The sequence below is a fragment of the Metarhizium album genome, assembly GCF_000804445.1.
Source record: "Metarhizium album ARSEF 1941 chromosome Unknown scaffold_5, whole genome shotgun sequence".
NCBI lineage: Eukaryota > Fungi > Ascomycota > Sordariomycetes > Hypocreales > Clavicipitaceae > Metarhizium > Metarhizium album.
Window position 1 is genome coordinate 707844 of NW_024467579.1, and position 22543 is coordinate 730386.

Here is a 22543-nt window from a genome sequence, read left to right on the forward strand (position 1 = left end):
AACTTAAGTGATTGTACTTAACTTAAGAAGTACTTAGGTAGGTACTTCGGTACTTTGGGTATCCCGACCCCCCGACAGCCGGACGTGGGGCGAAACCGACGTTTCGTCAACTGTCTGCATTTATTATTATCGTCTTCATCATCATGCCCAGCCACCAGCTGGCCCCATTGCCTTTGACTTTGTTGAGGATCAATTGAAATTTGGGACGTCTGCTCTCCGACAGGTCGCCGACACGGGCATTCCAAATTTATGGCGTAAGTAAGTAATATCTAGTACGGAGAAGTTACGTAGGGGTGCCGTCACTTGAGCCGCCCTGGTCCGCTCCGGCGCATCGGCCCCACAGTCTCTTGGCCCTTATTTGGCTTGCCAGCAAAAGTTGTCCTGTCATGTATTCATCATTGTGTAGCTCCTATCCATGTGACAAAATCGCTACCCGCTCACTCACACACTCTCTCCCTCACGGCCTCGCTCTTGCTCTCCCACATCACTCCGCAAGTTGCCTGTATTCGTTTTATTCTTCATTGTTTTTCTACCACCAGTCGCACGTCGGCCACAAATGACTTGACTCGAGCCATTTCGTTTCATCTTGATTTTTTTGCCTCGTCGTCCGTCGTCGTCGTCGTCACCAAGGCTGCGCATTTTAGCTGCGACCATCCATCCACCCTCAACCCTCCGACGCAATACCCTCCCCGACAAGCCGTGGAACCTCAACACCGTCCCACGCCCAGGCTGGTGGCCGTAGTCAACGCATCTTCATATCTATACATTCACTCACCCGCCGATGCGGCCGGTCGCTGTCGTCGACGAGCCGGTCTTGACCTCCGATGGCTGCGCCGCTGCGCAACGCAACACGATCTGCCGGTAGCCCATCGACGCTCCGGGCCTTGACAAGTCTGACCACATCTGCCTCCTCCCCCCTCGCACGACTCACAACAGTCAACTTGCCGCCCGCGCCGCCATCTCTTGGTTCGAACCCGGAGAACCTCCTGCAAACCCCTCCGGTGGCCCCCCAGCCCCTGCCGCAGACACACTTCGGCACGACGACGCCCAAGCTGGTGAGGGATCCCCAGGGCGAAGAAGCTCCAGATCCGAACAAGGCGAAGCTCGGCAGAAGTAAGTTCCCGCGAAACCACAAATGGGACGTCCGCCTAGAAACCGTCAACAAGCGCTGACACGAAGCAGCCCTGCGAATCCTCCAAGAACGATTGCCGACGCTGCTACAATCTCCGCTGCCCCAAGAAATCCTAGCCCCAAACATCAACCTCCAGCTCTTCCCCACGACACACCCCCATCTGCCCACCGTTTCCGGCAAAGTCGCCTACAATGCCGCCCTCTGGACGTCGCCAATTGCCTGGAACCGCGTCCCCATCATCGGCAACGTCAAGCTCGAAATCCTCGCAGAACGCATGACATCCGAACCGCTGACCTTCCTCCCGCGTCGGCCCGGCGCCATACCCGAGCAGCTCGTCGTCCGCTGGTGTGAGAAGCGCCGGTCCAACGGAGAGACTCCTGAGCCCGGCGGAATCGCGAGATCCCTCTGGCGCGGGCGCGGCGTCGACCCTAACAAGGCCTTCACCGGGCTCTTCATATTCGACTTTGACGCCGAGGGCAGGGTCCTGACGCACACCATCGAACAGGCGCAGGAGGGCGGCAATTGGGAGAGGGGCATGGGCGCCAAGTTTGTGGGCTTGACGGATTGGCTTCTGGGCGGCATGAGGCATGGCAACGACAACCCAATACCCATGTTTGGGAGCTTGAAGAAGACGGCGACGACCACGTAAACACGTGGACGAGAGAGCGAGCCAAGAGAGAGCCAAAAAAAAAAAAAAAAAAAAAAATTTCCGATCGTCATGCGCTTCGGCCTACTTACCATATGTGACATTTCAGCCGGTCGTGCGTCCAAGGGGAATGCGAGCGAGTCCGTGTACATTAGTTGTTTTTTCCTTTATTATGAGACTCCACACCATGTATGCTCTGAAATAACGAATCCATCGAAGAAAAACCGACATGACCACTTGTTCAAGACGGGATTGTGTCGGGTGTAAAGTTGCGAATTCAAGCACGGAGCATCGTGCTCGTCCTCTACAGCTATGGGCAAGACCAAAACCCTACCGTCTTGGCAACTCGTCCACGTCCCTCTCTAAGCAGGGTACTGCACCAAGTCCAATGAGTTTCCGTCTTCATCTCGCCGAGGCTTGGAGTCCCCTTTTCTCTGCCCCGACTGGCCCCGACCAACAACTCTCCCGACAGTTGGCATTTCACAATATTCTGCCTTTCTAGTCGTACAGCGTCGCATGAAATACGACCGACAAAGACACCCCACCCCCTCTTAAAAAAAAACGAAACCAACAGGCGTATTTGCGAGCCAAGGACTCCAAGTTGTTCTTCCCGCAAGAAGGCACAAAAAAAAAAAAATCTCTGCCACTGGATGCCGCTCCGTTTCGCCCGCTTCTCTCCACAGCCGGGAACAAACGCCTGCTGTTGCGGCCGCACTTTCAAAACACAGCCTCGCCCAGATTCTCGCCTTCAAAGCCCATGGTAGCCAGCTTCTGTAGTCTCTTCTTGTCCTTGGCCTTGTCGTGGGCCTTCTTCTCCTCGGCCAGTTTCCTCACAAGCTCCAGATTCGCGGGCTCAAAGTTCGGCGGCGGGTCGTCGTCCTTGTCGAGGTCGATCTCGCCCAGCAGGAGCACGTTCTCGCCCCGGACGAGGAAGATGCCGTGCGCTACGTCGGCATAGTAGCCTTGCGGGGTGGAGGCGTCCGTCCCGGGCTTGGGGGCGAATATCCGCTCCGTTGTTGACTGCAAGACCAGGTTTGCTGTTTTTGTTTGGTTCGCAGCGCGCGTTAGAATGAAAGCACACCGTCAATGACTCTCGCGTGTCGGCGCATTCTGGTCTTGGCATAAAGGCCTACCGAACTGATCCCAACTTCTCAACACGCCAATCAATTTCCTTCCGTCGCGGAGGGCAACCATGAGCTTCTCTGTGGAATTGCGTCAGCCCGAAGCGCCCTGCTACGTGTCCGCGTCCGCGTCCCGACGACGCTGGGCTATCGCAAGGGGCCACGACATACTGTCTGTCAGATCGAGCAGTTGAGCAGCCGTTGTGAACATCTGCGGGGGCAGTTGAGGCGCGCCTTGCGCACGACCTCGAGCTCCGGGGGGCGGGGCGACATCGGAGATTGTGAGGTTTTCCATGTCGTCCTCCTATCTCATGTGTCCTGTTCAATGTTTTGCGGCGAGTGGGTTCTAGTTGCGAGACAGTCAATGTTTGTCCTCATGGGGACATGGCGCAACGTTCCCGGCTGAGGCAAGGCTAAGAAGGGTGGATTAAAACAACAGGTTCGCGATCAACGACTAGCAGACACGCGGATTCGGGTTAGGAGTTGTGACTTTCCCTCTCGTCGTCGTCATTTCCTGGTTGTCTTATCGATAGATAAAATCACGTGACGTGAAAATTGATGCAGGGAAGCGCGGGGCAGCAAGGTTTGGAAAGCCCGAGGCAGAAAAAAAAGTTCAACCGAGGGCTTGTTGGAGCCGCCCACATCTGCATGAAATGTGGCCAAGGTATACTCCGTAGACAATATCTTGACAATGTGATACCGCAGAGCTCCCTTTACGAAATATTATCTGTTCAAGCATGCGTCAGTGACTAACTGGTCGTGTTGCCAACTTTCAACCCGTAGATTGCATGACGACCATCTCAATGCCTTACGAGGCACACTACGGGAAGGCCAAGAGGCTCAACATAAAACACGGCGGCCGACTGTTCATGGGGTTCGCCATCACTGAAGCAGGGCGACCCGCGCGAGGTGAGAAACATGCCATGACTACAGACATAAACTATTTTATAGTTTTACTGTCTTTGGCGGTTTCTTGTATTTTTCTGACAAAAGCTGGGCTGGGGAAGCTGTGTGTGGCTTTTCTCCATTCCCACCTTGCGTAACCGACAAAGTCGGCATCTTCCAACCCAAGTTTTTGGACCTGCATTAGGTGCCAACATGGCGGCATGCCAGCTAGTAGTGATTCTTTTCTTCTTGCTGTCGCTTCCACTTTTTTTTTTCTTTTCTGGCTGAGCAAGGTATACAGGCGGCATGATAAAGTCAAACAAAAAAAAAGACATAAAACATATCTATCGTCTCTCCATCCGCTAACGCCATAGTATATGTGCACAATATATATTCTTCTCCCAATGATGCGGAATTGATAGAAGAAAGTACAACGCGTAATCATTCGGGCTCGGAACTTCGCACATGGTCCAGAAAATGCTCGCGCTCCTTGTGTTGGCGCAGTACTCTGGCGTGCTGCGAACTTTCCCTTCGAAACGCCGCTTAGACCTGAGAAAAGCTCTTGACTTGCCAATAGTGTCTAAGCTTACAGACACAGTGTTACTTGTAGACGCCTCGGTGAAGAAAGTACCTGGAATAGAATGCGCTCGAAAAAAAATTGGCTGCCAGGAGAGGTAGAGTATGGCCTCTACAATTGGTTGATAGTAGAGCGCTGAAGCGCTTCCTGCAGCTCAGGTCTTGATGCCAAGGCGTCGAGAGCCTGGGTATAGGTAAACCACTGACGCTCTCGTTTGTGCCTCTCGGGCCAATCCTCAACCTCATTGAGAACGGTGGCCTGGAAAAATGAATATCGTGATCTGTCCTTGGACGACTTGGGAGGACGCTTTTCGTCGATGGTGCCCAGATCATAGTCAATTTGAATGGTGATTCCAGCCTCCTCCCAGGCTTCGCGTGTAGCCGCCTCTTGGCAAGACTCGTCCGTCTCCCATCCTCCCTTTGGGAGAACCCATCCTTTGCGCCGCGTCGACTGTATGAGAAGAACGAAATTTTGATCGGGACTTAAGGGGACGACTCCTGCGACAAGTCGCTCGCCTTTTGAGTTGTACCCTATATTCCGGGCGAAAAACGTCAGTTGTCCCTGCCACACCTGCAGGAGTCACAGGTGACCAGGAACGAAAGGGCTTCGTAGGCAAAATAGCAGAAGCATCAAGTGCATAGATGGGTTCGGCAACGTTGGAATAGTCCACAAGGAGAAGATCCAACGGATGGCAACCAATACTCACTTTGCTTATTTCTTCCAGTCCGAGACTGCATCGACCGACCATCGGACGTCTCTGACCCAGGGCCAGACATGCTAGAGGATATCGAATTCGAACGCGTGATGGTTTGCGACACCTCTTGCTGTTACGTCCAACCCGGCCAACTACGAGGTGCTGACGGGAAAGCGCGGAAGGGGGGGGGGGATGACCTGGCTGAGGCGAGCTGCAAATCTCGCGGGGTGGATTGCGGCGCTGTGACGCCGTCGTCGAGGCTTGCGTCTTGCAGCAGAAAAAGAAGGATCAAAGCGAACCACCACACATCGTCGCCTTGGTTGATCTGGGTGAATGTCGTACAAGGACCAAAGTGAAGAAAAGAAAATGAGTAACAGAGAGGTGTGAACAAATCGCAGAGTCAAGCTTGGAGGAGGGCAGAGAGGCAAATGCCCCAGGCTGCTTGGTTCCCGGGGTGCGGAAGGAGCCTTGGGGAGGTACCAAGTCAGTGGTTAACACTACCCAGGTACTTAACTTACCTGAGGCGCCTAGGTCGTAACGACTTACTTGGGGGCCCCCAGTGGTCCAGGTGGTCCCGGTCCAACTGGTCCAGCCGGTCTTGGTGCTGGGTTTGGCTCAAGTGGGTGGGAGGAGCGTGGCGCCGGTCAGGGCAAAGCTGGGCTCGACAACTCGACCCGCGATGGATGCCTTCTTGTCAAGCGGAGGCTAGTTCCTATATTGCCTGGGTACCCAGGGCGTTTACAGAGAGACTGCAGACGCGGTCAATCACCAAATGGCGAGGACAAGCGGCCAAAGATCTAGTAGTCGAGGTTCAGCGACAGTGGCCAGCGTTGGGTTGGGAACATTGAAGGCAAGTTGCAGGACGCAGGACGTAGCACGCGAGCAGGGGGGATTGGCATTGAGCGGCCGATCGAATCGATAAAGAAAAGGCGGCCTCGGCGCCAGGCCACCCGACGCTGTGCGCCATGGGTTCCACGACTGCCTCCCTAGGTAGGTAGTACTGTTGACTGCCTGTTGCTTACTACAACAACAAACGTAATAGGGACCCGGCGCGCCAGATGCGGTGAAGCCAGATAATGAATGCCCAGGTGGTTATGGACAAAAGTACGTACCTCGAATGTCGGTCGCAGAGGGTCGTGGGGATTCTGTTTCGCCCGCCTCCGTGGTAAAAAGCTGTCCCGAAGACGTCTTGTAGTACGGAGTACTGAGTTCGAGGGCCAGCGCGGAATTAGCGGGACTAAGAAAAAAAAAAGAAAAAAGGACGTAACCAATCAGTGTCATCACTGATCAGAGGTAGCGGCCAGATACTTACTTAAGTACCTACCAAGTAAGAAGTAGGTTAAGTAAGTACCTAAGTAGGTACTTGGGAGTTGGCCCCATCAACTTCCGACGTCCCCCAACTGGTCCCAATAACAGTTGTTTGTTTGTGCCAGTTGCGCGAGAGCCGAGGAACAAGCCGCAGGCGAGGCCGGTCCCACGGCCGACGATTGTACAAGGCCGTTTTTATCTGGCTTCAACCTTGTACTTGCCGTACCCCCAACGGGCCACAAGGCAACACACTCATGTGCATGCGGGTGAAGGTTCACCACGAAAATGCATCAAGCTCGGGTGTGGCCAGGCGACGTCTACTTGCTATTCCTTCCTGCTCATCAACCCAAGAAAATTCGACACCCGCCCTGAGCGCCGCTCAGTGGCCTCCTGGTTAATCATATGATATCGATTGATACTACGGAGTACTCCGTACTTCCTATTCTTCACTGGGCTATCATCGACCATCCTGGTGTACGAGCTGGGGGCGTAAATGCGGCACGGTGTGGACGGCACAGGACTGTGTAATAGAGCAAGCCAAGCCTAGATTTGACCATTCCCAGCGCCCGCCTCAGTCCTTGATGCCTTTCATATTTGGCCATCTTCCTTGGACTCTACGTCTCCCGAGCACACTGCTGTGCGACCAGCGATGTCAAGCCATTCCTGAACGCTTCAACCGCGTATGCATGCCCACGCACCCACGCAATCACGCACCAGAGAAGCCGCCGACTTCCGTGAAGAATGAGTGGTGAAGCAGGAGCAGGGCGTGGATCTGGCCAGCACATGCATGAGTGAGGGTGGTAGCCAGATTCACAGCTCTCGGACGCTTCTTGGGGCCGGAAGAGGCTGGCAAGCTGCCCGGGGCTGGACTGGACAAGAGCTCAGCGCACAGTTGCATATGCAACGTAAATGGGAAATGATATGACCAGAGGCAGAAAGAAAAGGAGGGTCACGCACCTGCAGCCCAGCGTATCCTGGCCAGGTGCCGCTGGTCAAAGTTGAGTCAAGTCGAACAGGCACGCTGTCTCGATCGGGGCGGGTGAGTGAGCTGCGACGCGAGGGTGTGAGGGTGCGACGTGTCTCAACGGCAAAGTGAACGGGACCTGAGCTCCAAGATGCTGGTGGACAGCCATGATTCGCATTTGAACAACTTCGGGAGCATGTGTATTCGGCGGCATGTGTGTTCGGCGAGCGAGAGACGGCGACAAGGCAGACGGGACGACTCCCAAGTCAAAGGTCTCGGCGACAAATGAGAATAGTATCAGATTGGAATAATCAACTTTTCGAAACTTGGGTGGCTACGGCAGGGTTGGTCTCGACTCTCGCGACACGATTCGTGCATGCATCCAGACGATCTCTCGTGCTCATCATGTCTAGAAATAACGGAGTACTTTTCCCGGCAAAAGGGACAGAGCGGACGTTTATTAATATCTGTAGAGCAACACGTTGGAGGCCGAGGCGCCAAGGCACGTCTGGCCTCCTAGCCCCCCTCCTTGGCCCTGCCCCTCGCGTGCTCCTGCCTGTTAGCATGACATGGACGTCCGGGGAAGCAGCGACCTGCATCCTTGCTACCTCGTCTTGTCATGTTTCGTCGTGATGTTGCAAATAAACTCATGATTGCATTGTATTCGCTCTCAAACTGCTTGCAGTTCACCTCGGCCTCTGCTGGAATCACCAGCGACAGCATCCCGTCAGACGAGCCGCCCACTGGTCCGACACCCCGTCGTGGTCTCCAACGACTGGTGCTATTTATTGGGTCCGAAGCACCAACGCTCGTCTCACCCGTTCACCCCTCCTCGTCCATCCACGCCGTCATCACCGCCGGCTCCGTTCTCCGCGCCCGTGCAAGACGACGACTGCTTGATCCGCAGAGGCACACAGCTATTGCCAGCCCAGGTCCCCTCCCAGCCCTGGATCCCGAAGTCTATTTTGAGAGAGGGATTGCCAGCCAGCCAACCCTATTTTCCTCAAGTTGTCACAACCGACTCAGACATGGCGTTGATATTTCGACTTGCTGGACTACGACTTGATGCCAGACACTGATAAAATCACTCGGCTCCGTCCCTCACACATCGGCTTTCCTCTTGCGGCAACAAAGCAGCTGCCTGGGTAGGTGTCATTGATTCGACACGCAAGTAGTCGGTAGACACTGCCGGACCACTCAGAGAGACCCCCCTCGGGTTCACAGAATCAAATATCCTGTCTTGTTCGGCTGGGACGGTGCTTTTGTCTGCCATGGAACCTAGTCCGACAATTGGCATCATGCAGACCCCTCAAGACACCTCAACCAGCTACGAATATATTTCTCCAATCGGTGAGTTACCGTCGTTGTTATTCCTTCCCTTTCCACCAATCCAATCCATCAAACCCCACGTGCCCTTTCTTTATGCCCCAGTTGGTTCAACCGGCCATGCTACTGCCGTTCCTTATTCTGCCGCTGGCCTTGGATATTTGCATTGATTTGGCTCACCCAACCTCCATGGGCTTGGGGTATCCAGTTGCCAAGCTGAGTAGGTAGTCTAGAGACGGCAAGCCATTGCATGAGCGTTACTGCACGATGCGCAGTTTACATTACGTTGTGTGTAGAATTTTCTTCGGCCAACTCTACAGTTGAAATGCAACAACGGCAAACCCACTTCGAGCCGCTGGGGCTTGACTCGGCTTCTCCTCATGTTTGGCTGTCAATGATCCTTTGACATTGCCCTGCAATACACCTACAAACCTGGCCAAAGTCACCCAAATATGCAGTGTGCTGACGAATGCCACAGGATATGCAAACTCTTCGAGATGCGGTTACTGCCGCACTCAGGGCCAGAGTCAGTCAAAACGTGAATTACCTTGGCCCCTTTTCAGTTTATGGATTCTCTGTTTTACGGCTGCCGAGCATGTGAATCTCCGCCGTCACTCTGTCAGCCAAATTATGGTTCACTTGGAAGTATTAATGCATGGCTTGACAAACACTGACATTGACAACCTATCCAGGTTATTCGTATTACGCAAACGCCACTTCTTTGAGTCCAAAATTTTATCAAATTCTTCTTGACCGATGTTGGCGTCGATCGGGCAAACTCTTGTACCGGCCGGACCAGAGGAGGTCGTGCTGCCCCCATTATACGATTCGGCTGGATTCTGGCCGATTCAAACCATCGAGAGACCAACGCCAAACCGTGAATCGTTTCAACAAGTTTGTATTGGGGGAGTCATATATTAAGGACGCAGCACGCCTTTACCCAAAATCCCGCAAGGAGGTCAAAAAGAGGGACAACGAATTCTGCCTTGTTGATCGTGTCCACGAAGCGGAGTATGGAAAATTGCAAACTCCACCAGAACCTGCTCATAAGCTTGTCATCACTCTGGAAGACGATGACTTCACCGAAGAGAAGTACCAGGTTTATGACAACTATCAAAGAGTTGTCCACAAGGACCCCCCCGAAGACAGGACTCCCCGAGCATTCAAGCGATTCCTTTGTAGTTCTCCCTTACGAAGGGAAGTCATGGTGACACCTGATGGACAGGAACGCAGTTTGGGGTCATATCATCAGTGTTACCGGCTTGATGGCGTCCTGGTTGCCATTGGGGTACTAGACCTGCTACCCGACTGCGTCAGCTCCGTTTATTTTCTGTATCATGAAAGCATTCACAAGCAGACCCCAGGCAAGCTGGGGGCAATGCACGAAATTGCTTTGGCGAAAGAAGAAGGGTATCGCTGGTGGTACCCTGGGTTTTATATTCATAACTGCCCCAAGATGAAGTATAAAGTCGACTACTCCCCGCAATTCATCCTCGACCCCAACAGCCTTGGCTGGGACCCATTAGACGAGACAACTTTGAATCTCCTTGACCGGAAGCCGTTTCTCAGTCTTAGCATCGAAAGACAAAAAGCTTCCACTGCTGACAGCGAGTCCCGGACTAGTGAGCATCAAGGATGCAACACGTCAAAGGTTCCCAATCGGGGTGGCCCAACTCGTCCCAGAAACAGCACAGTTACAGGGGGCCGCAACAACGGGGAGGAGCAAAGTGAGGATGGGAATGAAGATGGAGATTCAGGGTCCCTTTTTCTGTCAAGCATGCCGGGTATTACTTGCGCCTCCGATATGGAGCAGGTTGATCTGGATCATATTGCCTTGAAGGTGTTTCCCACCGGACCACTATTCGAGACTTCTGATCTCCTAGATTGGGACTCTAAGAGCATCATGGACTGGCCCGGGGTTAAGGCATCGGTGGCGGAATTGATTGCCGCCCTAGGGCCAGATCTAAAAGGCTTGATCTGTTTAGATATGACACGTGAGAAAAAGGTTTAGGGGATGTCTTAAGCAGCCAGTAGTGTAGGTTCGATTAATAAGCCTTCAATCACCAATCCTAGTAGCTCTTACACGTAGGATACGTCCTTGACGGTAGATTGGAGTCCCAGTGCCATGGTATTTCGCTCTATTTTTTTTGTCTCCTTCCCTTCTCTACTAATCACGATTGGTATTGTATTTTGGCCAGGTAAGCACACTAGTATCCAACCGTCCCAACTCCCCACTCCCGTCGCGGAGCTTATCTTATCAACAAAGTTCATCTGGTTTGCAACTCGAAGCTAGAGCTTCAAGAGGGCAAAAAAAATCCCTTACTGGGGACAAGCTTTCATTTCAACGTCGGTTCAGTCAGCAAGTCCAGGCAGCGCCAGCACATGCCACGGATCGACCAATCTCTCGTGGCAGACGATCTATTTTCGGGATCATGGCCACTCAACAAACCCTTCTTTCCCCCGCCGAACTCGCATACCTTCACAGCTCACTCTCTCTCACCCCACCGATCCGCCCCGATGGTCGTTCCTCGACGCAATTTCGGCCATTGACCGCCGAGACAGGCATTCTGCCCGGGACGAATGGCAGCGCTCGCGTCTGCTTCTCGGACGGCACAGAAGCCATTGTCGGCGTAAAGGCAGAGGTTGAAAAAACGCCCGGCGTGCGGGACGCCCAAGACCACGACGGCAAAGCGAGGGCCCTGGCCGACGCCGACGCCGCCGCCGCCGCGGATGACGCAAGCTCGAGAGCCAGAGGGGACTGGCTGGAACTGACGATCGAGATACCCGGTCAGAGGGACGACGAGGCCTCGACGGTGTTCTTGGCAGAGATGCTGAGAGAGGCGCTGCTAGCAGATGGCGAATTCGCCAGGAAGCTGTGGATCAACAGGCGGTTCCACTGGAGATGCTGTGTCGATGTGAGTCGTCGTGTCGTGCCGTGCCGGCGCCGTCTTGCAGGAGGCCAATTATTCTGACTGTTGGGATGTCGTTTTTTGGGCGACCAGGTTCTGCTGATTTCGCCGCCCCTGTCGTACCCGCTTCCGCTGCTTTCTCTGACGTCGCACCTTGCGCTTCTCGCGACGCGGCTGCCGCGGCTCAGGTCGGAGGGCGACGAGGACCCCATGTTCGACGACGACTGGGAGTCGTCGACGTACTTGTACCCGGTGGGGGGGGCTTCCGCCGGCTCTCGACCTCCGATTACGCTGTTGGTGATGGGGGTGGGCGACAACATCATTTTCGACCCGTCCAAGGAGGAGTTGGCGGTTGCTGAGACGGCGCTGGCCGTGTCGGTCGGAGAGGTGAGGAGGGAGACGAGTGCGGGAGGGATGAACGTCGACTCGGGACGGGAATTGAGGCTGCTGTCGATGAGGATGGTCGATCCGCCTTCGAGATTGACTCCGCCTGGCGTGCCTAACGCGGTCAATGTCGCTACGAATGGAGCACCAGCTGGCTCCACGGCGAAGCAACAGACCGGTGGTGACAGGGCTGTGCAAGGCGTGTGGAAAGCACCGTTGGGGGGGAGCAACTTCGGCGTCATAAACACCATGGTGGAAGCCGTACTCGAAAAGGGCGGTGTTGTAGATGAAATCTTGGATGGGTTGGAAAGCGTGGATTTAACGTGAAGGGGGATTCACGGGGCGCAAATTTCAAGGCCTCTGGGCATTTTGCGAGTTATGACTTTGTCTACGTGGCTCATAAACAGGCACGTTTGCATGGCGGCCCAGGCGTTACGTGTACATTGAGAGCTAGGAGTTATCCTAGGAGGGTTCCCAGAGTAAAAATTGAAAACTAAAAAAAAAAGGAGCAAAGATGTGGTCCGTCACCAAATGCCAAGCCATTTCTTCGGTTCCGGCTTTGCGCTCGACTCGGATGTCTGAGGCAGTTCTCGTCCAAGCGCGGCCGCCTCCAGTTTCTCTTCTGACTTTTCTCCGTCTTTCCCGAAGACCATGGAAACAGGATCCTTGGTCTCGATGCCGTGTACCTTCATGTAGTATTTCCTCTTGGCAACGTCATCCAGATACATGGTTCGGTGCTCATGGGCCTTTGTGGCCTTGTCCTTTTCGTGTAGGGCAATGACGTTTTTCCACGCGGCAAAAAAGTACGTCGGGTGATGCCAGAGATCGGACATTGGCGGAACGAGGTCCTTGAAGGGCGAGTTGCACGCGTAATTCATGAAGAAGGTGTATATCGCCATGGCGAACAGGGCCCCCTGGGGCAGCAGCGTTAGTGATTGTGACGTTTGGCATGTCCATCTACTACTTGCACGCAATCCCGAGATGGGCTCACTTCGCGAGGGACAGAGGAGCGAGATGGGGCCGTACCATGGTAATAAAGGTATGCAGCAGCCTGCTATGCCAGAACCAATGCGACCATGATCCCTCGGGGGCCATGAGACCCGGGTAATGCCTCTTGTTCTGGGCAGAGACTTCAGCCGCCGTCAGTTCAGGGCCGTAGTGCCTGGGCATCGTGTTCCGCTTGAGCCGTGAGCCGTGGGAGGGGGGGCTGAACTTGGCGGGCTTCTCGAGCACGGCTGGCTTTCGGGACTGGCTGTTGCCGGTCGACGGTGACGACGATGCGTATCTGATGCGGACATTTTGCGAGAGAGGTATGCGGACGCCGCGCCAGAGGGGGCCCTGCAGAGGCAGTAAGAAGCGCGGGATAACGGTTCTCGATGTCATTGTGTGAGGCGGGGATACGGTTGTAGGAGGTGCAAGCTATCACGTTGCATGGAGACGGCTCAACTGGTTAGCTTGAGATGTTGGGGGCGTTTTTTTTTTTTTGGGCGAAAACTACTTCTTCGTTCACGATGGCAGCCTGAGAGCTCCCTTGGGAGTGTTGGCCTTGGACCCTCAGGCATATCTATGGTGCTCCATAGTGCAAGGCTTTTGCCTGGCATCGGCTGACTGTGCCGGGGGGCGCGAATGGGGCAAAGGGGGCAAAGGGGAGTAATTATAGGGGCAGTACTCCGTAGTGGCAGCAGTGGGGGCAAAGTGGAGGCAGACTGGGCACATGAGCAGCCGAGCAAAACTCTTGTTGCCGTTTTACGTTTTTCTTGTCCGAGTTTACCCGGCGCGGTTGATGTGGCGGGTTTGCGAACTGCGTAATTGCAGCGCTCTGATTGGGCTGCGCCGCAGGCCACTGTGGCTCAACCATCCTAGAGAAAGTCCGGTTTTCTGTCCATGTCCATGCTGTCATAGTCGAGTTACTATTTTTTTTCCCTTTCGGCCTTGGACGCTCCTCGCCTCTTCTCTTCTCCCTCACAACTGCATCATCGAAATCCCCGTCGTCACAGACAACGCTCGGGATTCCTTCTCGCGAACCGTTTCTACCAACACACTTTCTGGTAAATCCTTTTACCTCAATACAACTAATCCAAAATGGCTGGCGGTAAGTCTTACGTTCGTGGCTGTTGTTGTACCCAGAGAACGGCCCTCCGCCGGGGGGGTTGTTCAGTCGAGCCGGTTCGGCTTGCCATTGCGGCAGCGCACGACGATGAATGAAGGCAGAGACTGCGGCAACCGGGCCGGCCAAGTGCAGTTGAGCGACTCCTCGTGTCCACGTTTGGATTTCGACTCAATGGCACTGTGTGCGCACAATTACATGTCGGCTCGAACGTGCTCAGCCGTCGCTCCGTGCGTCATTTGCCCGCAATACGCCGGGACAAATCACGCTCACACCCGCGGATAGAATGCCCTCACAGCAACGATTCTGCCGGCGGTTAACGCAAGGTCCCTTCTTTGCCTTTGATTCATCGGGTCTGTCTGCTGGTCCTGCACCTGGCGGCACGGCTGCCTCCGGATTGACCCCGGCGAGCCCTCCATCCGTTCTTGGCATCTCAGCCGGCAGAACGACCGTGTCAAAAAAGGGGCCGTGTGTGCTGACGAGGATTGCTTTTTAGGTGACGCTAAGAAGGGTGCCAACCTCTTCAAGACTCGCTGTGCTCAGTGCCACACCGTCGAGAAGGACGGCGGCAACAAGATTGGTCCCGCTCTGCACGGCCTTTTCGGCCGCAAGACTGGTTCCGTCGACGGCTACTCCTACACCGACGCCAACAAGCAGAAGGGCATCACCTGGGACGATGACACCCTCTTCGCCTACCTTGAGAACCCCAAGAAGTACATCCCCGGCACCAAGATGGCTTTCGGTGGTCTCAAGAAGGAAAAGGACAGGAAGGATCTGATTGCGTACGTGCACCCCGACTTGCGCCCCGTTGATTCCTCACGTTTGGTTTTTTTTTTCCCCCGCTCAGTGCTGACCATTCGACCAGTTACCTGAAGGATTCTACTGCTTAGGTGCCTTGCACTTGTACTACTACGACATGATAGACGGGGACGGCATGCGTGTATTATAGACAAAATTTAGAATAGCCAGGGCGCTACCTGGATGTGCATGTTATATTCAACTCCTTTTTTACGAAAGCTCTAGGTATTTTCCTTTGATTGTGTTCTAGTTTGGCTTCAGAGCCGACTTTGTGACAATGCAAGTGCCTGGTGCAGTTTACTCCATCAGCTTCGCTCCTGTCCCATGTGCACGCTGACGTGTGGCATACGAATCCCCGATGGGCAGTATGTAGTTGTCGTTGGTCTACACGCTCCAGCACAGTCAGTTGCCTGGGACCTCAGATGACCATATCCCTCTCTCTATACGAGGCCGGATCCCGCACACTCGGCCTCGTGTTCATCAACGCAAACTCCCAATCTGCCTCGGTCATCTCCTTGCTCGACGTCTCATCCTGCATCCACCTCTCCAGCGCACTCTCCGCGGCTTTGGCGTGCAAGCCGCTCAGATCTGCGCCGCTGAAATTTGTGCAGCGAGGGTCCTGGGCAACGGACGATAGACATTCCATTGCCACGGGGGACGGGTTCTCATGGCGAGTCCGGTAGATGGCTCGGAGGATATCGACGCGCTCCAGAGGGGTGGGGAGGTCGATGAAGAGCTGGACGCCAAGACGGCCCGGACGGAGGACGGCCTCGTCAATCATCTCGGGACGGTTAGTGGTGCCGATGACGTAGACGCCCGTGCGGTCTTGCGCGCCGTCGAGCTCGGTGAGGAGGGCGTTTACTACACGCGCGCCCGAGTCGGTGGAGGAGTTGGCCCGAGGGGGCACAATGGAGTCCATCTCGTCGAAGAAGAGGATGCAGGGGGTCGAGGAGCGCGCCCGCTGGAAGAGCTCGCGGACTGCGCGCTCGGATTCTCCGACGTACTTGTTGAGGAGCTCGGGCCCGTTGATGAGGATGAAGCTGGCCTTGGCTTCGTTGGCGATGGCCTGGGCGACGAGCGTTTTGCCGCAGCCGGGAGGGCCCCAGAGGAGGATGCCGGCGGTCTGCGTGAGGCCGAATTCCTTGTAGACCTGGGGCCGTTTGATGGGGCCGATGATGGACATGTGCAGCTGTTTGCGGGCCTTGTCCAGAGCACCTACTTGGTCCCAGGTGACGTTGGGAATGACGGTGAAGCCCTCCCGGCGCAGGGAGGGAACGAAGTCCTTGATGACGGACTTGAAGTCGGCCATGGACACGGGTGCTTGCGGCCTGACACGCGGTCGCATGGTTGAAAAGAAGTCGCGGTCGCCGGAGACGATGGCCGACTTCATCTCCGACATGCGGACGTCGGTGTCCTCGGCGTCTTCGCTGATGCATTTTGCGGCCAGGTCAGTGGCCAGCTTGGTAATAAGGACGAGCTCGGCTGCCACGAAGCCGTGTGTGACTCTGGCAATTTCGTCCAAGTCGACGTCCTCTGCAAGTGTCTTCTTTTGGGTCACGGTCTGTAAGATGTTCTGTCTAGCTTCATAGTCTGGAATCTTCAGCCCTTTGATCACTTCGAACAGGCCGGTTCTTAATATCCCCTGGTCGACGTCTGCGATTCTGGATGTGGTCGCCATGGCAAGGACGTACCCATCTTCCCCTCGCCGATGTTTTAATCGTTGCATCTGCTGGGTGAAGAGGCGAACCGCTTTGGAGTGGTGCTCGTTGTGGTTGTGCGAGCCAGTCTTGGACATATACTGGTCTACTTCGCCGACAAAGACGATACTGGGGGCCTGGGCTATTGCCGCGTCAAAGGCTTCGGCCATGCTCTTTTCCATTCTTTCGGCGTCTTCGAGGCATCCGTTGAGGGACACTAGCGGTACGCCGAGCATTGATGCCAGGTTTTTCACCAATGACCTCTTTCCCATGCCGCAGGGACCAGATAAGAGGATACCCGTGGTTCGCTCCCATCCATTTTCTTCGTAGTAGTTTGCAAACCGCAAGAGTCTACATCCGTGCTCGAGGAGATCGCCGTACACTTCCGCGAGACCACCCAGGGGTACTTCCTCATCGACGTGCTCGACGGTGAACCGGCTTGCCCTTTGGGTCTTCCTCGTCTGCTGCTTTTCTTGTTTCGGTGCCGTTGAAAGACCCTCGGATACGTTGCCATTAACAATGGTCTCAACAACACTCATCTGACCCGGTGTGTCCTCGGTGTCGACCTGGGTCCGACGTTTTTTTGCTGGTGAAGGCTCTGCTGAGTCTGACTTGTTGACCGGCAGGTCCCGATGCCAAAGTTTCGTCATTTGCCGATTCAACAGAAATCTCTCGTCCTCTGGTTTTTCTGGTTCAGCCTCCTCGATGGCGGCGTCAGAGTCGCTCACATCGTCAACCTCCTGTTTTCTGAATAAGAGCACACGGTCTATTGCGTCCTCTAGGATTCTCTTCTTCTGCCTCCTCAGGCTTGAGTTTGACCGTTGGATAGCATCGTATGCCGCAGTGACTGTTTTGAACGGGCTGCTGCCATTTGCTGTTTCCAGGTGCTTTAGCACCGTGTAAACGTCCCGTTCTATTCGTGAACGGAGATTCACTCGCGGTTTCACCATGCCTGGGGGCATACTCAGCGAGCACAGCGTGGATTGAAATGATGATGAATCTCGATGTACGACATCGGGAAGCAAGATGATGCGGCGGTTGATGATGGCGCGCCCTCTGGTTTTGTAAGGTTATGGTCGATTCCCGTCCCGACAAGTGAGCTGCAGCTCAGTACAGGAGAGACACAAATGAGAGTAGTCGTCGTCGGAAAAGTTTAGTGATACGTTCAACTGGAGGATCAATAAGGGTCAAACTCCTAAACGCCAGTCATTCCGATGCAATACCATGAAGTATGTGCTGTCTGTGTTGACGAGGAGAAAACGCTTGTCGTGCCTGACCTCGTTCCAGGAGTCAGCTTCATATGATTCTACCATCGGTCACAGCCGGTATCACGCTATTTGGCTAGCATGGCATGTCATGTGTCGCTGGTATCCCGTGAATTGTTGGATGTTGTGATTCTGTGAATGAGCGGCGGATTTTTTCCTCCCCTCCAGTTCAATGTTCGAAGTCCGAAGGCCTGGCAGCTTATCGATAGCACTTCAGCCGGGTGCACCCCACCACCCCTTACTAACGCTGTATGACGGACGGAGGACGAATCACGACCGGCGGACATGCTTCGGCATTGGATACCACATGATCCATATCAACCTCAACACCGACTTCTTCCATCTGGAAGGACGCCAAGCGCTCGATAGACCTGCCACTCCACGGCTGGATCCAGCAAGTGTGCTCAACATGGGCAGCAACACGAGCAGAGTCACGGCCCAGGACAAGTATGTTCTCTCGCCCCTTGGGCCTTCATTCGTGCACCGCGCTTCGCTCGCCCTCGATCGCATTTGACGCCCACCCTCGCTCATTAACCATGTCGTGCTTGATGCAGGGCCATCCTGGACATGAAGAACCAGCGCGATAAACTACACCAGTATCAGCGACGAATCACCGTCCTCACCGACAAAGAGACCGATATCGCGAAGCGAATGCTCGCCAAGGGCGACAAGAAGAGGGCCCTGCTGGCCCTGAGGCGCAAGAAGTACCAGGAGTCGCTGCTGGTCAAGACGGACGCGCAGCTCCAACAGTTGGAGAAGTTGACGGCCAATGTCGAATTCGCACTAATACAAAAGGACGTCGTGTTTGGGCTGCAGCAGGGGACCAAGGTCCTTAAAGAGATCCATGCCGAGATGGGCGGGTTGGAGAATGTAGAGAAGCTCATGGGCGAAACGGCGGATGCGATTGCTTATCAGCAGGTATATTGCCCCCGGGTTCTCTTCTTTCTCTCTCTCTCTCTCTTGTCCCCTGGTCGATTACGGTGACTTACGGCAGCTCCGGCCAAAACAGGAGGTCAGCGACATGCTCGGTGGCCAGATTTCGAACCAAGACGAGGAGGAGGTGGAGGACGAGCTAGCCTCGCTGCAAGCAGAGCTCGCCGGCGAGGCACAGCAGCTGCCATCTGTTCCGAATGCGCAGGTCCCCATATCCGAGACGCAGGCCGAGGAGGAACCTGCGCGGGAGGCACGGCAGATGCTGGCCGCCTAGCTTGCCTAGTTCCAAGATGGCGTGCCGTCGTGTTTCGCAGTTGGGGATTTTCTTGATTTTCTTGATAGACTGGGCTTCGGGTGCATTACATTACAGCGAGCAAACATACACGGAGTTTGGGGGGAGGGTGTGTTACTCTTTTTTTTTAATGACATAATTTCATACGTGGCATTTTGAATATATTCACCATGACGCACGAATTGGAAGGGGGTGGGAAGGTGGGGGGGGCATTTTATTTCTTGCGTCTAACTGTCGTATTTCGCAATAAGCTTCCTCATTATGGACATGGCTCCTCCGCGATAGCCGCCGCCAAATATGGAAAAGTGATTCAAGTGGTGATACCTGCAATTGTCATCCGTCAGTCTGCAGCCAATGCAAAGGCGGGTGGCGGGAACCCGGCGGACGCCGACTTACAACTCATAAAGCGCGAGTCTGTCCTCCCACTCCTCGCGAGGGTCTGCCCTTGGAACCAGCGCTTCATATTCGTGCCAGAAGCTGGCGCCGAATCCGCCAAACATCCTCATGATACCCAGCTCGTACTCGGAATGGCCGTATACGGCAGACGGGTCAAAGACGACTTCTTCTGCGCCGCCCTTGCCGCCGATTCGGCCCCTGGAATGGTTGCCACTCCACAAATCGCCGTGTACTAGGACCGGCGTGATGTCCTTGGTGTTGGACTCACCGACGAGGCGAGGGACGACTTTGCTGGCCACCCTTTCCACAGCTTCACTCAGCTCGTCGTCCTCGCCGTGGTTGCTGACGCAGTCTCTGAGAATGCCGCGCAGTCGGTTGTCGGCGTAGAACTCGGCCCAAGAGGGTTTCCACGAATTGTCTTGCGCGGTCTCGCCGCAGCATGTGGGAACGGGGAACCCAAACATGGGTTTGTCATGGCCGTCTGGGATGGGAGCTGGCGTAGTGTGCAACCTGGCTAGTTTGGCGGCGAGAGATTGTCCTGAGCCCCCGGGGGCTGTAGATGCCAGGTCGAGAAAGTCGGTGACGAGGAAGTACTTGTTGGGGAGGGACATGGCCCCATGGGCGTAAGATTTGGGACAAAGGCTGGGGACGGCATTGTGGATGGCGTTGAGGGATGCATGTTCGCCTGTGATGACGGTGTCAGCGGCGTACCGCGTTGGGATCCCGGGCCACCAAGGGTGTTCGTTGAGTGCGTAGAATAAACGGCCGTACCCGTAAACATGAGCTCGGCGGCCTTCCCACTACCAGTCTTGACAAAATAGTTGACGGGTTGGCCGTCGATTGTGGTGGATAGTTTGAAGGTGGCGGAGAAGCCGGAGCCGCCGTGGGAGGCAATCCGGGCGTGCTGGCCGTCTATGCCGAGGGCCTTGAGGATCGCCGGGTCGACATTCGGAGTCATGGCTGTCGTGGTCTGTGAGTCCTTGGATGGCGGCGTCGGCATTGACGTTGGGCGTACACGAGATTGCTGTCCATGGGTTGGGTTGGTGCAATGCGCGTGATGGCGGGGTGACGTCAAGTTCAAGTACGTACATGTTACATACTGTCGGTTGGATGGGATGGCGGTCCACGGCGACGTCCGGACACGGACACGGACACGAGGCCTCACATTGGTAAGGTATTGCATGTTTACACGTTTATCCTGGTCATCTTCCGGCGTGGAGGGGAAGAAAGAAATAGCCATTTTCACCCGTGGTATGGCCGGTGCCACCAAGCATTCCGTCTCCTCGGTGTGAGTCGCCGGTCACAAGTGGTAAATAAAGCACCAGTCTCAAGAGCCAAGAAGAATAGCATGTACTAACTTGAAAAACAATACTGTTCCCATTCCAAAACACCGTTGTCCTTTGTCTCGCAAGCAACACACCGTGGTTGTACATGTCCGAGTTTGCCAAAATTGCTGTCGCTACTGACACGTGAGGTCCTTCCCGCAGATGCCTTGATATCCGGTAAAGCAGATACTTCAGTGTCCAAATCCAACTCATCAAATCAATGCGTTAAAAAAGCTCATCTCAAAGTCGCTGGTTGCCCGTCGCTGGACCAAACCACGTCGGTAAGGTGTTGGCTTTATTCTTCCTACAAGACCAGTTCTACATGTGTCGTAGTTGCGCTGTTGTTCCAGCTGCTCACTGAGATGGCATCCGATTCCCGCCCAGCTCGGGACCATGGATCAGCCGAGCTGCGAGCCGGGCTGGAGGAAGACGTACATCTTCGCGGTCCTCCCCCGAGAGGCTTCTGGGCGAGGATATTGTAGCAGTTGGCACAGGGGCAAACGGGGTTCGTGTTCAGAGGCGGTGGAGGGGCCATGTGGCGGGCGAACCAACTCCGTGTCTTGGAAGGCATGATGAAGCTGACGGTGTGTGTAGACACGGGAAAGAAATGCGTAGGAGCAGGTTCAAGTCGACAAGGTGTGTGTTCGAACTTCGTATATTGTAGATGCCGGGCCGTTCTCGACGGCTTCCGAAACCAACCTGGGAAGAGTGGGATATTTATGTTCTCCACGGCATCCGTCAAAAAGCTGCTGCTGCTCTGCCACTTTCACCCCTTCCCCTTCCACGCCGAGGATTCGTCTCAAGACCCCTGAACCGACACATTAGACTTACATCGAGCCTATTCCCGCAGTGGGGCAGCCGTCTGTGCCATCTCTGTGCCATCTATGGCGCGCGTCCTTGCGGTAACTTCGTGCAACTCGGGGAATAATCTGGCCTTGGCCCCTCGCAATCCACTTCTTATCAGCTGATAGCGCCTCCTGATCTTCTTCTCCCGCGGGTAGTTGTAAACGTTGCGAAAATCTCCGACTAGTCAACTGGTGGCGTCGTCCGGCAACAAACGCTTTGATTGGACCAGACTCTACAAAGTTAGATGTGGAACCAATCGACCCCGCTAGTGGCTACAACGGCTACACAGGCAAGGATAGCTCCTTCCCTTTCGCTCGGTGCACATTCGGCCTCTGCTCTGCGACGTACCCAAGATTCATAAGTTCCTCGGTCTCCAACGCCCCTATTACTACTCCGTGCTGAACACGGAATCAGAGCTTCTACCAGATGCTACCACAGTCTTCACGTACCAACTGCTCTTGGTTTCCGCGCATCGCTTACCCCGATGCAAGTCTCCCCGCCTCGTGACGCAACCGGGATTGGTTCGGTCGGGCCTGCCAGGCATCAAAAGTGGATGGACGGAATACGGAATCAACAACCCGCCTGTTATTGATTCACGGCTGGCCCAGAGCTGCCGACAGCGTTGCATTCAAGCACGGGCGTGTGCAGCCACGTGCAGGCCAAGAGGCACCGTCTCCCCCGATTTATAACCGTGGTAGTTATAAGACGCCTGTCCCTGATCCTGAAGTGCCTCAATGCGGCGTCATTCGACATCGGCTGACGGTGTTGATCCCGGCGCAAACATATGTGCGACGCATTGTTCAAACTGCTGCTCTCTCTGCAATCTTCCCACTTGCAGCCTGCACACTCAACAACTGCCACACTTCACTCCACAGTCGCACTCATCAGACTAACCACGTCATCATGGTGAATGGCACTCAACCCAGATCCGATTCTAT

The 22543-nt window shown here is 54.9% G+C and overlaps 10 protein-coding genes across 10 annotated transcripts; 5 read left to right on the forward strand and 5 right to left on the reverse strand.

Annotated features, from left to right (window-relative positions):
* Positions 1–824: 824 nt before the first annotated feature.
* Positions 825–1781, forward strand: MAM_02924 (uncharacterized protein; the record flags this gene model as incomplete). The annotated part of the gene is made up of 2 exons (XM_040821723.1): positions 825–1113; positions 1183–1781. The coding sequence occupies 2 exons, from the start codon at positions 825–827 to the stop codon at positions 1779–1781; spliced, it is 888 nt and encodes a 295-aa protein (XP_040680292.1).
* A 714-nt stretch (positions 1782–2495) lies between these two features.
* Positions 2496–3194, reverse strand: MAM_02925 (small nuclear ribonucleoprotein (LSM1); the record flags this gene model as incomplete). The annotated part of the gene is made up of 3 exons (XM_040821724.1): positions 2496–2815; positions 2912–2980; positions 3071–3194. 3 exons carry the CDS (start codon positions 3192–3194, stop codon positions 2496–2498), a joined length of 513 nt encoding a protein of 170 aa, XP_040680293.1.
* Positions 3195–4472: 1278 nt separating this feature from the next.
* On the reverse strand, positions 4473–5137 carry MAM_02926 (nudix/MutT family protein; the record flags this gene model as incomplete). Its single annotated transcript, XM_040821725.1, has 2 exons — positions 4473–4891; positions 5068–5137. 2 exons carry the CDS (start codon positions 5135–5137, stop codon positions 4473–4475), a joined length of 489 nt encoding a protein of 162 aa, XP_040680294.1.
* Positions 5138–8773: 3636 nt separating this feature from the next.
* MAM_02927 (arginine-tRNA-protein transferase 1) lies at positions 8774–10664 on the forward strand (the record flags this gene model as incomplete). The annotated part of the gene is made up of 3 exons (XM_040821726.1): positions 8774–8873; positions 9132–9179; positions 9346–10664. 3 exons carry the CDS (start codon positions 8774–8776, stop codon positions 10662–10664), a joined length of 1467 nt encoding a protein of 488 aa, XP_040680295.1.
* A 421-nt stretch (positions 10665–11085) lies between these two features.
* Positions 11086–12273, forward strand: MAM_02928 (Exoribonuclease, phosphorolytic domain 1; the record flags this gene model as incomplete). The annotated part of the gene is made up of 2 exons (XM_040821727.1): positions 11086–11568; positions 11656–12273. 2 exons carry the CDS (start codon positions 11086–11088, stop codon positions 12271–12273), a joined length of 1101 nt encoding a protein of 366 aa, XP_040680296.1.
* Positions 12274–12470: 197 nt separating this feature from the next.
* MAM_02929 (uncharacterized protein) lies at positions 12471–13329 on the reverse strand (the record flags this gene model as incomplete). Its single annotated transcript, XM_040821728.1, has 2 exons — positions 12471–12860; positions 12973–13329. The coding sequence occupies 2 exons, from the start codon at positions 13327–13329 to the stop codon at positions 12471–12473; spliced, it is 747 nt and encodes a 248-aa protein (XP_040680297.1).
* A 699-nt stretch (positions 13330–14028) lies between these two features.
* Positions 14029–14943, forward strand: MAM_02930 (cytochrome c; the record flags this gene model as incomplete). Its single annotated transcript, XM_040821729.1, has 3 exons — positions 14029–14038; positions 14550–14835; positions 14919–14943. 3 exons carry the CDS (start codon positions 14029–14031, stop codon positions 14941–14943), a joined length of 321 nt encoding a protein of 106 aa, XP_040680298.1.
* Positions 14944–15269: 326 nt separating this feature from the next.
* MAM_02931 (ribosome biogenesis ATPase RIX7) lies at positions 15270–17510 on the reverse strand (the record flags this gene model as incomplete). Its single annotated transcript, XM_040821730.1, has 1 exon — positions 15270–17510. One exon carries the CDS (start codon positions 17508–17510, stop codon positions 15270–15272), a length of 2241 nt encoding a protein of 746 aa, XP_040680299.1.
* Positions 17511–18120: 610 nt separating this feature from the next.
* On the forward strand, positions 18121–19020 carry MAM_02932 (SNF7 family protein; the record flags this gene model as incomplete). The annotated part of the gene is made up of 3 exons (XM_040821731.1): positions 18121–18260; positions 18368–18731; positions 18808–19020. The coding sequence occupies 3 exons, from the start codon at positions 18121–18123 to the stop codon at positions 19018–19020; spliced, it is 717 nt and encodes a 238-aa protein (XP_040680300.1).
* Positions 19021–19430: 410 nt separating this feature from the next.
* On the reverse strand, positions 19431–20674 carry MAM_02933 (phosphotransferase enzyme family protein; the record flags this gene model as incomplete). Its single annotated transcript, XM_040821732.1, has 2 exons — positions 19431–20119; positions 20206–20674. 2 exons carry the CDS (start codon positions 20672–20674, stop codon positions 19431–19433), a joined length of 1158 nt encoding a protein of 385 aa, XP_040680301.1.
* Between the last annotated feature and the right edge of the window lie 1869 nt (positions 20675–22543).